We start from the raw sequence: 16,238 nt of genomic DNA, 5'->3' as shown, positions 1-16,238 counted from the left end.
CAACTGTGGACTTCAGAGGAGCAGACTTTGACCTGTCTGGGGCCCTGCTTGGAAGAATCCTGTGGGATATGGTCTGGGAGAGAGAGGAGGGGTCCACAAGAACTAGCTAGTTTTTAAGGGTCACCTCTTCCAGACTGAAGAGTGGTCCATCCTGATGTGCAGGAGGCAAGCAAAGGTAGCAGGAGGCCTGCAGGGATGAACAAGAAGCTCCTGACAGAACTCAGACACAAAAAGGAAGCGTGCAGGAGGTGGAAGCAGGGACAGATGACTTGGGAGAAATACAGAACCGCTCCCTGAAAGTTCAGTGCTGGGGTTAGGAAGGCTGGAGGTAACCTGGAGTTGAATCTGGCAAGGGATGTGAAGGGCAACAAGAATGACTTCTTCAAGTAAATCAGCAACAAAGGAAAGATGATGGAAATGTGGTCCTGCTGATGAATGGGGCCGGAGGCGTGGTGACAGAGGCCACGGAAAAAGGTGAGATACTCGATGCCATCTTTGCCTCAGTCTTTAGTGGCAAGTCTTATCCTAAGGAGTCTAAAGTCCTTGAGGTGAGAGGGAAATTCTGGATCAAGGAAGCCTCCTCATTGGTGGAGGAGGATCAGGTTAGGGAATGTTTAAATGAACTGACCATGTGTGCTGGTTTTGGCTGGGATAGAGTTAATTTTCTTCAGAGCAGCTGGTATGGGGCTATGTTTTGGATTTTGGGTTGGAAACAGTGTTGATAATGCAGAGATGTTTTCATTATTGCTGAGCAGGGCTTACACAGAGCCAAGGCCTTTTCTGCCTCTCACCCCACCCCACCAGCGAGGAGGCTGGGGGGGCACAAGAGGTTGGCAGGGGACACAGCCAGGACAGCTGACCCCAACTGACCCAAGGGATATCCCATACTGTATGGCATCATACTCAGCATATAAAGCTGGGGGAAGAAGAAGGAAGGGGAGGACGTTCAGAATTATGGTGTTTGTCTTCCCAAGTAACTGTTCTGTGTGATGGAGCCCTGCCCTCCTGGAGATGGCTGAACACCTGCCTGCCCGTGGGAAGTGGTGAATGAATTCCTTGATTTGCTTTGCTTGTGTTGCGCGGCTTTTGCTTCACCTATTAAACTCTCTTTATCTCAACCCACGAGTTTTCTCGCTTTCACTCTTGCCATTCTCTCCCTATCTCACCATGGGGAAGTGAGCGAGTGGCTCCATGGGGCTCAGTTGCCAGCTGGGGTTAAACCACGAAAACATGGGACCTGATGAGAGACACCAGCAAGTCGTGAGGGCACTGGCCAGTGACACTGTGAGGCCATTCTCCATTATGTTTGAAAGGCCATGATGATCAGCAGAGGTTCTTGAGGACTGGAAGAGAGCAAATGTTGCTCCTGTCTTCAAGAAGGGCAACAAGGTTGTTCTGGGGAACTACAGACCATTCATCTTCATTTCAGTCACCTGAGAAGGTCATGGAGCAAATCCTCTTGAAAGCCATTTCCAAACATGTTAACAATAAGAAGATGATCAGCATAGATCTATGAAGGGGAAATAATTTCTGTCCAACTCGATCACCTCATTTGATGAAATTACTTAATTTGTATGAGGGACACTAGCAGATGTTTTTCCTGACTGTAGCGAGGCTTTCAGTGCTGTCTCCCATAGCATCCTTAGTGACAAACTGATGAAGTACCGGCTAGATAGGCCATTCTCAATGTCTCTGTGCACTTAACTGCAAAGTTCAAAGGGTTGTGATTAGCAGTATGAACTCCAGCTGGAGGCCAGTCACTAGGGGTGTACCACAGGGTTTGGTACGGAGGCCAGTACTTTTTAACGTTTTCTTTAAGGACCTGGGTGATGGGACAGAGGGTGCCTTCAGTAAATGTGCAGAAGATAACAAAACAAGAACGATTGATACATCATCCTGGGTGACCTGCTCTAGCTGACCCTATTTGAGCAGGGCGGGTTGGACTAGTCGATCTCTAGAGGTTCCTTCCAACCTCAGTGATTCTGTGGTTGTCTGTCCCTTGCTGTTCTCCTCTACAGACTCTCTGGTTGTTTTCCCTGGGCTGGCACTGCAGCAGTCTAGCAGTTAGATAAGGCAAATGTGTACCACAGAATCTCAGCATGGAAGTTTTATGTGTAAGTAGAAATACTATAGGCTCTACCATTGCTCTCCTTACCCAAGAGGCAGAAAATGTAATTATTAACAAGCTTCCCTTATCTCCTTTGTCAGATAGACATGTCCCTGCAACAGTCCCTCTTATGACAAAGTTTATGGAAGTTTCTTGTAGTAGCTCACCAAGACTGCACAAGGAGCAGTCCTTGGTTGAATGTTGAGGTTAAATGTTCAGAGCAGTGCTCTTCTGTAATGCTGAGTGCTGAGCCTCAGCATCTTTGGAGGACCAGAGAGAAATCTGAAATGTCAAATCATACTTTTCTGTATGAGGGAAGAGGGACCTCCTCTTAATAGACCTACTTGTTTAAAACGAGTAGGCAGTGACGCAGAATTTGTTTGACAATCTGAACTGAAGGCTCAGAAGTTTATGCCAGAAGTGACTAGGGCAGAGGTATGGGAGAAGTTGTCTTGCCCACATCTCTGCATTCATGGGTGCACCTGTTGAAGAGCTGGGAAGAAGGAAAAGTTACACCCTTAAAGTCATGCCCACCTGAGGAAAAGTGGAAGCATGGCAGCTGTTAAGTCAGAATCACCTACCTAAATGTTCCAGAAGCGAAATACACAGTAAAGTTTTAAATTATCTCGATTTTGCGTGTCTGGAATCCCCTTGCGAAATATTCTGCTGGGTTAAAAATGTCAGTAATGCTCCAAAATAGCCTTTTTGCTGATGCTAGAGATAAAGGTCTTCTGTAGAGAAGCAATCTGTGTTTGTGGTCGGTAGAAAAATGGGTGCTCTCAATGTAGCTAAATAAAATCAACTTTCTTTTTACTGTTTCAAAAGCTGGGGCTGTAGTTGTATTTGTTGTGTTAAGAGAGATGTCTTGTCTGAATTGGTATAAATAATATACGGAGACAGAAACTGCTGTGAATAACTGCCTGTGAGCCAGAAACAACTTCTTGTTCACTGAAGAAAAAGTAAGCCTGAGGAAATTGCCGGGTTTGCAGGGCATTGCTACAAATGAGAATGGGTGTACAGTTGCTTGGTAACTGCAGGTATGCTGTTCCCCTCCTCCAGATAGTAGTTTTGAATCTGAACTAATGTAATGAATAAAATTTAGCTACCTTTTCAAGTAGGGAACTGATTTTATATATATGCATGTAGTAATGACAAAAAAAAAAAAAAACCTTAAGGAAATAAGCGGAAATAAATTGTCTGTTCCTCAGCATTAATGAGATGTAAACAAGCTAGTCAATATCTATTAAAAAAGGAAGGGGGGGGAAAAAAAGCTTTCCAAGTCCTTTTATGCATTCCAGAAACTGCAGGATGTATCTGGGTTCATTCTGAAAGTGTTTCCTGGAGTTTTTGCCTGGCTCTGCAGCGCTGCGGCTCTACTTCACAGGTAGTGGCTGCCTTGGTGAGAACTTCCCAAGCTGGGTGTTGGTGTCCTGGGACTGGGCTGCCCAGAACAGCAGCTAAATTGAGCCGTGGCAGTGTAGGATTTCTAGAGTTTCGTGAATGTAGACTAAAGAGTGTACTAAAGAAAGAAAATGTGTGTCACTTACATATTTACAAAAGCTGTAATGTTGAAAACAGTAGCCTCTAAGTATTTTTTGAGACTTTCCGTTTTTAGATGGTTAGATTCACTGAACACTTACCAGTCTTTTAAAAATCTAGCTGTTGGTTCCTGTACTTTGGATACCTCTTTTATGAAAGGTGGGTGATAGTGTTGCTCTACCTTCTGATTTCCTTAAAGAATAAATACTAGATAAACCTGTCCTGAGGCACTGTTAGTAGATGGAAGAGGAAAAACCCGGGTGACATTTTGTAAGGATGGTGTCACATTGTAACTTGCTGCGGGATGTTTGTGTGTCCAGTAGCAGATCAGTGTTCCAGATGTTAAAACCCAACACCCAACTTTGTATTGCTTCTGAACCTAAGCAAAGGAATGAAATGTTTGCAGCAAATCTCCTCTGTCAGGGGCTGTGTGCAGTGTTCAGGTGTCGTCGTGTCAAGTGGGGTGCAAAGATACTCAAGACTTTCAGGGATGGACAGCAATGTAATGAGAAATGAAGGGCTGAGTTCTGAAATTTTAGCTAGGGCCTTGAATTTGTTTTGTATACAGGCAAGCAGCTGTTACAATGATGTGGGAAGACCAGCAAAACATAAGTTAAGTATGAATAGGTAGATGAAGCCTCTGAGGTTTGTTGAGTAGTAGTCATTTCAGTGTTTGTTAATGTGAATATCAAAGCAGATTTGTAGTACTTTGACTTAATAATGGAACAGCAGTTCATCCAGGCTCTTTTGCTCACTGTTACTGTGGTAAGTATACCACTAACGCTGGTAGGGCATGAAGATCAAACTAGGAAGATAAGGAACATAAGTTGGTATAATGCTAAATGACAAACGGTACCAATTCATAATTCATTTTCACATTTAATGTAAGTGTTCGTTTTAATGTATTGCAACAGCTTCTTCGGTTTATGCTGGAGTTTTGGAAAAAGTATCTTACTGAAGAGCATAAATGCAACTTGCTGTAGGATTTGTCATGTATATTATAAATGCACTATGATATGTATATACTGTTGAGAATTAATGTAATCTTAGTTGTGTTTTGAATGCAGTGTGGCAGACTGTTAAAAGCATGGGGGGGGGCAATGTTTATCGATGGATACCACTGGTTCTGTTTTTCAGTTCATTGTGTTAGTTAACTGTAACATCAAAACAGCTAATGGTATGGTTGAAATGACTTCTGCCTTATTTCTAGGGATCAGATGATTGCCTTGTAAAAATCTGGGCAACAGATGATGGAAGGTTGTTGGCTACCCTGAGAGGGCATGCAGCTGAAATATCTGATATGGCAGTGAACTATGAAAACACCATGATAGCTGCTGGAAGCTGTGATAAAATGATCAGAGTTTGGTGCCTTCGAACTTGTGCGCCCTTAGCAGTTCTGCAGGGCCACAGTGCATCTATAACATCATTGCAGGTAGGTTTTTGCTTTGCGAACTCACCTGAGCAGTAAAATGCATCATTTGACTAAAAAAGGAACCACTCAAGAATGGTCTAGGTAATAAAAACGTGTGCCTGGCAACTAAGCTGTGAATTGAGAAAGAATTTTCACAGTACACGTTGTGAAATAACACGTGTTTATTGTCAAAATTCCTGACCCTTGAAAAATGCCGGACGTAATCCTTGTTCAAAAAAATTGCATGACACATGTGGGCAGTTGTTTTGAAGTATCATTCCTTTGCAGGCTGTGATTCTGAGTGCAGGTACGTTGAGTAAGAACTGCAGTCAATGCTGAAGACTTTGGTTTGCTTCTGTTTAGAGTTGCACGCTGTTGCACAGTTTGGGGTGTGAGGAGTGAGAACTGGGAGTGCTTTGGCAACTAACCTAGAAGAGTTGTTCTGAAGGAAGAGGGTGACTCTGAGCAGCATCATATTTCTTTGGTGTTCATTGCAATTTATTTTCCTTAAGTATGGTTTGATACTTGATTTTTTAATTTTTTTTTTTTTTGTGAGAAGTCAATGACTTGAGGAACTTCTTAGCGTATCTGGAACAGATTAACAGGAGACCTTCTCTTTTCTGCCCCCCCCCCCCCCCCCCCCCCAGTTCTCTCCATTGTGCAGTGGCTCAAAGAGATACTTATCTTCAACCGGGGCAGATGGAACAATATGCTTTTGGCTGTGGGATGCTGGCACCCTTAAAATAAAGTTAGTTGCTCTTTTATTTGTTGCTATTTGGTGTTTTTTTTAATTAAGAATGATGTACAAATGTTGGAGAAAAATTTAACTCAAAACTTGTCACTGGCTGGTTTACTCTGTGATTGTTGGGTATGATCTATTTCTGATGTAGCTATAGCTGGCTTGCTTATCTTTTATGGACAAAGTTGATAATACGGTGTTTTGTGGAGTCAAACAAGTAACTGTATACCCACTTTTGCTGTATCTCTGTTAATTTAGTAAAAAAAGTATAATGATCTTTTTTTTGTAATATGATGTCAAAGTTGGCACTTTTTGGTTCTGTTCTCATTTCTTAATCCCAAATGAAATTAAAATTATGTTGATGAAATAATTGCAATTTAGACTTGAAAATTCACGTTTTTTAGGAGGTGGTAATGTCCTGGTATAAACTAGGATGGGGTATTTTTGGTGTTTATTTCCTTATCTGTATTACTTTTCATAGTTGCTCTTTACGGTAGCATGGCAGGAGGCAAAATTCTGGGGCAGCTGTGTATTGGTGGCTGAAATTGAGCCTGAAGTTTCTGCCTTCAAAGTATAAGATGGTTGAAGTGTTGTCAGGACCCTCAAATAGAGATAGTTTTTTAAAATTAGCTTGTTCAAAGACTTTGAAATGCTTTTTGCCCCTTTTCCCTTATCACCAAACACTTGCAACTTAAAATTGGAAATAGTTGTTTTAGTAATCATTAGTGATTTAGCTTTGAGGATGGGATGTGTTCTTACGGTTATATTGTCTTGGGAGGTAGGTTCCATTTTCTTGTAGTTTTGGAAATTTCTGTTAGAATCTCTTTCTTGCAGTGTACCAAGGTTATGCAGGGCTTGTAGGTATGTTTTACCTACGTGGCTCTCTAGTTGTCTGGACCTTAACTATTTTGATGTTCTTTGGGTGTTTTGGCCTTTTTTTGATACTGTAAATGAAGATGCTTCTCAGGCTGTTAATCCTCTGGTGCCTGGTGCATGCTGTAATCAAAGTAAGACTCTCCTACTTACTGAGGAGAGGAGATGACTTACATGCTTACTTTTAATGTGCGAAGGAGAAGAGTTGCCACCATGTTATTTGTCTTAAGGTCTCTTAAGTCTGAGCTCTTGTTGGCAAGATGAAACCTTAATCTGCCTGATTTGTAAACTGTTTGAGCCCACGTTTCCACCTTTCTTTTGTTTTTTTTCCTTCTCTTTTTTTTCCTTTTCCTAAGTAAAATCTGAGTCTATGGAATTGAATTTTGAAATAAATTCTGTCATTAGAGAATAGCAGAATCCATGAGACTTAAGTGGGTTATACTATATGAGCTGTGAGGTGAATGTTTAGAAATCGTGAATGTTTGGATGAATCGTGGAGTTGGATAGGATTTATCTGGAGGTAAAACTTAGGGAGTGAGAAAGCTGGTGTCAGTTGTGGTAGGGAATTCTCAACTAATTCCTGTCCATGGTGATATGTAAATGTAGAATAAAATTTTTCAGTGAGATACACTCAGCAAATATTAAAGGAATAAAAGATTTTTGAGTAATGCTTTCATGTGTAAGTAGTCACAGCAGGTGTGATCAGAGTGTGGCACAGAGAAAACAGATTAGTTCAACTGTCCCATGCGGCACAGCAAGGAAGTGGTCTGGTAACCCAAGTCGTGCCAGTGATTAATGTTGCTTAACGACAGAGTGCAGAGTAAATTTTGAGACTGGAATTTGTACCATCCTTACCTTCTGTTCTGGAAGTATTTTACATGTTGAGTTTGAGAAGACGGAGAGGAACCCTTTAAGCTGTGTTTCTTCAGTCTGGAAAAAGATGAATGCGTGAAGATGAGACATGTACAGTCATGAGTGTCTTGAGGAGGGCATATAATGAGTCGTTGCTTGTTGGCCCTTCTTATACTGGAGAGTATCAAGTGAAGGTACTAAATCCAAATTGGAAGGAGATGGTTCTTTACAAAACATCCAGTTAAGTTATGAAACTCCTTGCCGCAGGGTATTAGGCATTATATGAAGATATTAAGAAGTACCACTGTGTGCTTTTTCTGCTCTTACACATCTGGTTTTGGCTACTTTGGAGGCAGGATACTGGTCTTAGATCTTTGTTTGAACTTAGTAGAGCTGTTACATATTTGAAGTAATTGTTGCTTTTTGATTAAGCTAAAACATGATAAAAATATGGTAAAGTCTAAATAAGAAATGGGTATGTTCTTTAGGGACTGGAACATAACTGTATGTCACTTACAGTATCAAAATAGTTGGACACTCAGAAAAGTTTTAATATAGCTCTTCCTGAGTTGAACAGTATATCAATTCTGGGGATTTTGTTAGTTACAGGAAGTTTTACTTAATGTGCTAAACTGTAAACTTTCCTAACTGTGGTTGTTGTGCTTATTCCAGTAAACCAAAATCAATGATACTGGGAAACTGAGAGTCGAGTGTAATTTTCTACAAGGAGGCTGCATTGTATGGACAGTGCGTCTCAGTAATGGGTGTATGTTGTCATAACAGTTTTCGATGAGGTGATTGTACATCCTTACACCTTTGGATCTGGATCTGCTTCCAGAACTGTAGAAACATGGCAGGTTCCCTCCATATCCATTCAATGATGTGCTGGGGAAAAATGACTGCCAGCAATATAAAAGCATCAAAGGAAAGAAACATTACTGTTAATTTTTTTCATAAGGCCCTTTGTGAGGTCGTTTTTTTAAAAACATGATATGTAGACCATCTCGAAGAGAGAACAACTGGTGGGGTGGGAAGTTTGTCTTTCCTTTTATCACTGTAGCGGCAAATACAGACTTGCTTCTGTTTGGTATCTCTAAAAAGGAGGAAAGCTGGCAGAGAAAATGAGATTTACCACAATTATTCAGGCTCTGAGCTTGCTGGCCTGTGTCTCCAGGAGGGAGAAATGGGAGCTTTCAAGCAAGACTAGAAGATCTGAGTAGTGCAGGTGAAGGGTGCTGTCACATGCTTAAATCAGAACTTGATTTCATGCTCCTACTGCAACCTGTCCTTCAAGAATATAATTGCTATCAGTGATGAAAGTGTGTTACTAAAGCACCCAGTACTTTTAAATGGGGACTGGTGGTGAAGTCTTGAAATTTCAGCTGCTTAAAAGGAAAAAAAAAATAAAAAAGAAATATATATACCTCCCCTGCTTTTTATACTCAGCACTCCTTGAATCATCTGGCAGTGAGTTAAAATTATGAGCTGTTGGGCAGCCTCGTGATGATCATGTGGTTGATTGTAGTTTCAGGATGATTGGCAGTGCCCGCAGTACTTTGCTGAACTTTTTGCTGAAATATGGGAAAGGCAGCATTTGGATACACTGTTGTGTTTGGTGTGCTCTTGAATTAAAAATAATCAGTTTTGTTCTTAACTGTGCTGAAAAGTGTTTCAGTGGAACCCAGCTTGGATGGTTAAGTCTACTGGATCAATTCCCTGTCTTTAGCTGAAAATTGGACTTAGTCCCTCCTGGGAAGAACTCCCTCTGAAGGGAATCTTTCAGGAGAAGAGGAAACTTGAAATTGTTCTTTATTCCCCACTTACAAAATAGATAAAAATATTATGGAGCAATTATTTATTTCAACAGATCATGAAAAACTAGAAAGCTCACTACCTTGGAAACTATAGTATTCGCTATTGAAATGGGCTTTGACATCCTTTAAGCCTTCTAATGTCCAGTGCCCTATCCCAGTTCTGTTTTGTTTGGGGTTTTTTGTCTCTGCAAATATTTGTTTCATTCTTAGATAGCAAAAATCCTTGTATTCAGCTTTGCCAGCAGCTCTGCTGCAGTATTAATAGTATCTCTGAAATTAGAGGCTTCCCATGTTGGTCTCCCAATTTTTTGAGAACCTCGTTAACTGAGACATGTTCAGGATCTAGGTCACACATACAGCCCAAACAGGAGATGCTTAGTGGTGGAGCTCTGTTTTGATAAACTGCAGGAGGACACATTACAGTAGATTTGGTGCCATAGGACGAAACACAGACCTTGGCACAGCTGACCACAGAATTCTCATCTTGTTCCTCAAAGGAGAGTGCTCAGCCTTGTTCGTGTGACCAGGGTGGATGCATGTTTTTCAGTATTGTGGAGCTTTCTGTGTGCTTCTCTTCTTTCAGTGATTTCTGACCAGACAGTTACTATGTATACCTAAAAGCAGTAACATTCCAGGTAGATTAATTTAGTTTCCAAATAGAGGAACAGTAAGGTTGGTTGTTGCTGCAGGCAAGGAAGTAAAGGAATGTGACCCAAGCAAGACAGGGAAACAATTAAAAATTTAGACAATCAGACTTTCCCCATATTGACTCTCCTGTTACTATTCTGGATGGTGATAGAAAACACGAGAATTGGATCCCGTATCAGTTGATGGTAGGGAGAAGAGAGAAAGTCAGCATCAGGTCATCGGAAATGGAAGAATAATCTGCCTCAAGTTTAAGGGAGAATTATTACATCTGGTCAGTGCATCAGAATTAGATTAGTTGCGCTGCAAAATATTTGCATATGTATCTTCTGTGAGAAAGATGCTGAGTTTTCTTGTTATTCTTCTGCCACCTGTTTGGATCACAAGTCCCCAGTATTAGTCTGGCAGACCGCATGAACAAGGCAGCAGAACTGTCTCACAGATTTGGGTAGAGGACCTTACTATACTACTTTTCTTCTTTTTTATTTTTTCCCCCATAATTTTCAAAGAGTAAAAAAACTTAGGAGAAACACGTGCTGATGATTTTGATGTTCCTGTTTTGGACCAGACATTGATTTCCGAATTGTCATCAGTGTGGTGTGATACTTCCCATCTGCTTTCTTAAGCAGAAGGTGCTTGATGTTAAAGGGGCTGGTCATGTATCAGAATTCGGATATGCTGAGTCCTATTTGTTAACTTGTGAACAAAGACTTAATTTGGAGAGGTTATATCACACACCTGTTGTCTGGGAAAAAGTCTTGCTTCAGCCACTACCTGTCCAGAGTAAGGTTAGTCTGCAGGGTGTGGATTAGGTAACCGCCTGCACTATTGCTGCTTTTTGAAGACGATGAGCTTGAGACATTTATATGGGTGAGCGTGTCCCTTAGTTGAGGCACATAGACCAAAATCCTTCTTTGTCTGCTGCTCTGAGTGCAGGTTATTTTTTGACTGCAGCCCCTCTCATTTCTGGATTCATGTTAAACTTGGTACAGGTCTCCTCCAGGAGGGAAATGGTTTACCAGGGCTTTTCTGGACCTCTCTATGGAATGTTTGTGAAGGTATCTTAGTGCCTTCCAACTACTTAATAATTGGATTGAGAATGTTTGTAAAGCGAAACAATTAGCTTGGTTTCTGTATGTTGCAAGAAATTACACTTTTGTCCCCTTTCCTTGCTTCCCAAAAGTACTGATTGCCCAGCTAGTTTTGCAAAGACTACAACCTGCTTTATTGTAAAAGAATGCCGTAATCTTTTGTCTCTTAATGCCTAAAATAACACACATTAGAGAGACATAAGTTGGAGAATTTAACTTGGTTATCCAAACTAGAACGTAAGTGCATACTTGCTCTATTTTGCAGCTGTCCTAACTCCAAAGGCAGAGTTCACAAACCACAGTGGAAGGAAACAGCAGCCTATTTATCTATTTACACTTGCTCCAAATTATGTAAGCTGCATATTGAATCATCTGATAGTTCTTTTTATGTTAATATCTCAGTTAAGAAGGGTTTCAACTGTTTTGTAGAATAGATCTTTGTCTTGTTTAGTGAATCTTGTTGTGAAGTTTCATTGTCGTGAGTCTGCAGGGAGTTACCTTAAAACTCTTAGAAGAAAGTTCACAGAAACAGCCTGTGCTGAATGGACGATTTGGAGAAAGATTTCTTAACTGCTATTCCTGGTGATTGTTACTTTGTCTTATGCATGGGCACCACTAAGATTTAATGCTTACTACTTTCTTTGAGATAGCAATAGCTGATTAGGGGAGAAAGGTCTCTTATGCATCTACCTTCACCTGAAATTAATTCTATGGACCATTTTGCTTTTAAAGAGAAAATTTTGGATAAGATGCATATGCATTCTTTTATGTTAAATCTTTGGTGATGACACTTGTGGGTGTAATGCTGCTGTTCTCTAGTAAGTTTATTCTTTGAGTGAAGATTGCAGATGGCATGCTATGCAAGACCACCTACTGATTTGAGGTTGCTGCAGTGCATGAGCAGAATTGAAGTAATGATTGAAGAACCAGATCTCGTTTGTTTTGGTTTTATGCACTCTTAAAGTACCAAATCCATTGAAGCTTTAGTTCTGCTTGCACATTAGGTTCTGAAATGCCTAAAAGAAAGCACGGACCATAAAGTAAAAGTCCTTACAAACTTCTAGCCATTATCCTGACATTCTTTGGGCACTGTCTGAAACTAGCCCACGAAGACTGCGTGTCCTGTGAAGTAACTGGTATATTCTTAATACTGTGAAAAACTCGAAGTGTATTTAAACTTCTTTTGTATCCTTTTCTATAAAGAGCGCCAAGCTCCATTTCTCTCTTGCAAAAACAGCTGTGTGCTGCAGGAGAAAACCAGAGTTCCAGTACCCCCAATGGTTTAAAACAGAGCAGCGTGGGCAACTGGCTTTAGTGTCTTCTGTTCTTCTTTGCTGGGGACTTGAGGAGGGTGTTTTGTATAGCAATGTTAGAGGGGAACGGGATTTCAGTTGTGATACAGCTCTCCTTGATACGTGGATTACTTAGTCCGTCTGGGTGTCTTAGTTTCCTAAAGATCAGATCATGAAGCATAGTCACACAAAATTGTTTATAGATGGGCAACCATCTGTTCTTTCATATTTAATTTTGTCCTTCTGTGCTTTATTTTTAAGATACTGACTTATTTTTTGAAGCCCTATTAGGAAATTATTTAACTGTTTCTTTATTTGTAGTCCAAGGCCTACAAAATTTACAGAACGCCCTCGGCCCGGAGTCCAAATGATCTGTTCTTCTTTTAGTGCTGGTAAAAGACTCGTTTTTTTTCTTTTCTTTTTCTCCCTTGTATCAATATAAGTCGTCATTTGGAGAGTAAAATGGAGTATAATGCAGTTACTGTAGCGTATTTCTTATTAATAAAATGGAATTGGGTTAAAGCAGCTATTAAAAAAAACCCAGATATTTAAAATAGAAGTTCAGAATCTATGCATTAAGGCTTTGTGATACAGTAGTTCTTGAAAACAGTTAAATAGAAAATGTAGAAAGTAAGTCTCTTGTTTCAAAAGACTTGCAGTCAACATGATGTATACCTTTTTCTCAGAGTGATTCTGAGAGTTGGCTTTCTCTGAGGTGGAATTTATAGGGATTAGGACAAGAAGGTGTTGATTACCAGATTCTCACGGTCTGAATTTCATTGTTTCCAGGGTTGGCAACTGAAGAATGCAACATAAAAAATTGGATAAAATATGAAAATGACAGAAACTTGTTTTCAGAAAGTGTACAGGAGCTCTAGTTCCGTTCAGTTTTTGTTAAGATTGAGACTTCTAAGGGCTTAGTCACAAATAAATTACTGTAGTTCGCTAATCTTTCAGATATGTCTGCAGATGCATATTTATCTGACAGCAAATGTGAGGTAATTCAACTCCAGTTAAACTTTTGAGTTTCTAAATCTTGTTTTTACTTAAAGGTCAGTTACAGGCATAGCTGCAATAAGATACAGCTATTAATTTAAGGGGCTAAATTTAAGTATTTGATGTTACAGCCTTTTGAAAGTACTATAATAACATTAGATTGCCCTTTTTTCTTAAGTCTTATCTGTTTGTTTTTCTCAGGTGGAATGTTTTTGGCCACTGGGAGTACAGATCACATCATTAGGGTTTATTTCTTTGGATCAGGTCAGCCAGAGAAGATATCAGAATTGGAGTTTCATACTGTAAATACTTTTTTAAAATTACATATGTATTAGATAAAAATAATTTGGATGATTTGGAATCATAGTTAATTTTTTTATTTTTCTATTCTTTTTTAATATAGGACAAAGTTGACAGCATTCAGTTTTCTAATAGTAGTAGCAGGTAAGCACACAATTTATTTATTCAGAGCTAGTTTTTTGACCTTGTGGACATTTGTGAATACCAATTTCTGGAAGTAGTTATTGCTTTCTGTTTTGAGATTCATCCAGTAAAATCACCTGTAACTATTGGTTTCTCACTGCTTTGTTTTGATAATACTCCTCCTTCAGTTTTACAGTTGTTTTCATTGTAATGAATGATTAAAATATTTCAAAATTGCCAAAATTAAGGAGTATAAAAATACTTGAAATTTCTTCTTAAGACATGTATGTGTATATATATTCACATATAAAATGCATGCATTTTTAGATACATTTATATATTTAAACCTTTTTTCAGTTAAGTGATTGCTGGATACAGGAAAACTATCAAACTAGATATAACAGTATTTTGTTCAGCTAGCCTAATGTTTTTTAATGGTTCACTTTAAGTTCTGGATGTTGGATGTGAAGGATGCTAAAGAAAATGGTTCAGTTTATTATGAAGTTTCTGACACTCCATTTAATTGACGTTCTAATGTACACTTTTATTATGATATAAATAGTTGTAAACCAAGCATCATTGTGCTCCACCCACCTCTTTCTCCTCCTTCTACCCCTGCACCCCAAAAAGGGGGAAGAAACTCAAGCTAAGAAACACTTCTTCAGATAAGTGTCATAATACTTAATTGACATACAGTGATAGCTTATTGGGAGTAGGTTTTGTTTGTTTTAAATCATGTCTGTACTTCTCTTGGGGCTCTCCTGGCCCTTCAGCTATTTTTACCCCTTAAATTTCTTCCTTATCTTTACCTGGCATGATAAGGTCATTTTCTTAGAATGCTGGTTGGGTTATGGTGTCCCTGTGCCAAAGCAGTCTCATGACTCAGCAAGGTGCTCCAAGCTCAAAGGACAGTTAGTTTGGAACAGGCTCAGGGTAGGGAAGCAGGTTTCACTTTCTGCAGACCTGCAATTTTTTGCTGGTATGGGAAGTGTTTTTCACCTCAAACCAGTGGTACAGCATTCTGATACTGTTTGGACTTCTTTCTTACAGCTTCCTTTTTTGGATTCTAAATTCTGGAACTTCAATTTTCAAGTCTCTCTTCTGTACAGATTTGCCTTTGATGTCCGAGTAACTTTTTTTCCCCCTTTTGTTAGATTTGTGAGTGGAAGCCGTGATGGAACAGCACGAATCTGGCAATTTAAGCGGAGGGAATGGAAAAGCATTTTGTTAGATATGGCTACTCGCCCAGCAGGGTAAGTGTTGTAAAATGTTCTATGTTGTGCTATCAGATAGATACTTGAAGGCCATTGATATCATTTACTGACTTACTTTTTTTTTAAAAAGAGAGAGGAAGGGGTCGGGAGGAGAGGAGAGGGAGGCCTTCTTAAATTATTATTGCTTAAATGCACAATATGCTTGTCTAGCCCTTGAAATCTGATGAAAACAAATATTTGACTACATATTCAGCTGTGGAAACTAGCTTGTCCTGATAATAGCTCCACTAGTATTTTGATTAGATTAAAAGAATAAAAGATACTCAAAACCCATTAAAGGTTGAATTTATATGGCTTTTTACATAGGTTATTTCTGGAGCAAGAAAACCAGGTCAGATCTGTTCTTGAGACTGCTTGCATTTTAGAAATACTTAAAGATATTGTGGAATCTGCATGCCCAGAAAAGCAGTATTAGATTCTTTCATACCACACACCAGAGCAAATAAATCACTTGTTCTGTAACAGGGTCTCATTTGTTAAAACAATCTGAGAATTTACAAGGCTTTGCAGGTGAGGGGAACTTCTGTACACTAGAACAAGCAACAAAAAGGCTTGAAGGGGGAGAATGACTTAGTAGGAATTGTGGCTTGCACCTTTTTATTTGGCATGGAGGAGATTTTTCCAACTGGCATACGTTAGAAAGATTTATAATGGGTTTAAGGGGAAAACCTTTTTTCCCTTACTGATCATACTGTGTGGTTTGAAGGATGATATTTAAGGGGGGGGCAGGGGGAAGTTTCAGGAGTAATCCTGTGGAAACGTATTTTAAAGACCAAGAGAGGGATGGAAGAGAAAGCTAAATAAGCTATAATTCAGTTAGATGTTTAAATCGGAGAGTATCTTGTCCGTCATGGGCAGATGCAACAAAACATGAATATAAAACTGTTGGACAAGAGTGTATATAACACTGGTACTTTGAGAACAGACTGAGTTACTCTCTTTTGAAAATGCAGCCTGTAAAAATTCTTAATTTTAACTGATCCTGGGAAAAATAGAAATGGGTGGTTCTTCATTGTGGTCACAAATGCTGAACTTCTTTGAGAAATTGAGCTGCTCATTTCAGTAAAGCACCTTTAGATTAATTCCGTTTTATCCTTTTGACTAGAGGGATAAGTGCAGTTCCAAATTTGATCTTTTCTGCACAAGCACAATTTTATCAAAGAAAATGAAATTTCTGCACTG

General features: G+C 39.5%; 1 protein-coding gene across 1 annotated transcript in view; it reads left to right on the top strand.

The window, feature by feature from the left end:
- The first annotated feature begins 431 nt into the window (after positions 1-431).
- Positions 432-16,238, top strand: part of PHIP (pleckstrin homology domain interacting protein) — an 82,144-nt gene continuing 66,337 nt past the window's right edge. Inside the window, 7 exon segments of the mRNA XM_009708824.1 lie at positions 432-602; positions 4,857-5,078; positions 5,705-5,805; positions 12,685-12,755; positions 13,561-13,661; positions 13,763-13,803; positions 14,937-15,035. Of these exon segments, the coding sequence (XP_009707126.1) occupies positions 432-602; positions 4,857-5,078; positions 5,705-5,805; positions 12,685-12,755; positions 13,561-13,661; positions 13,763-13,803; positions 14,937-15,035 (806 nt within the window).

This window comes from Cariama cristata, unplaced genomic scaffold (genome assembly GCF_000690535.1).
Source record: "Cariama cristata isolate BGI_N322 unplaced genomic scaffold, ASM69053v1 scaffold3401, whole genome shotgun sequence".
NCBI lineage: Eukaryota > Metazoa > Chordata > Aves > Cariamiformes > Cariamidae > Cariama > Cariama cristata.
This window is presented reverse-complemented; position numbering and strand designations above follow the sequence as displayed.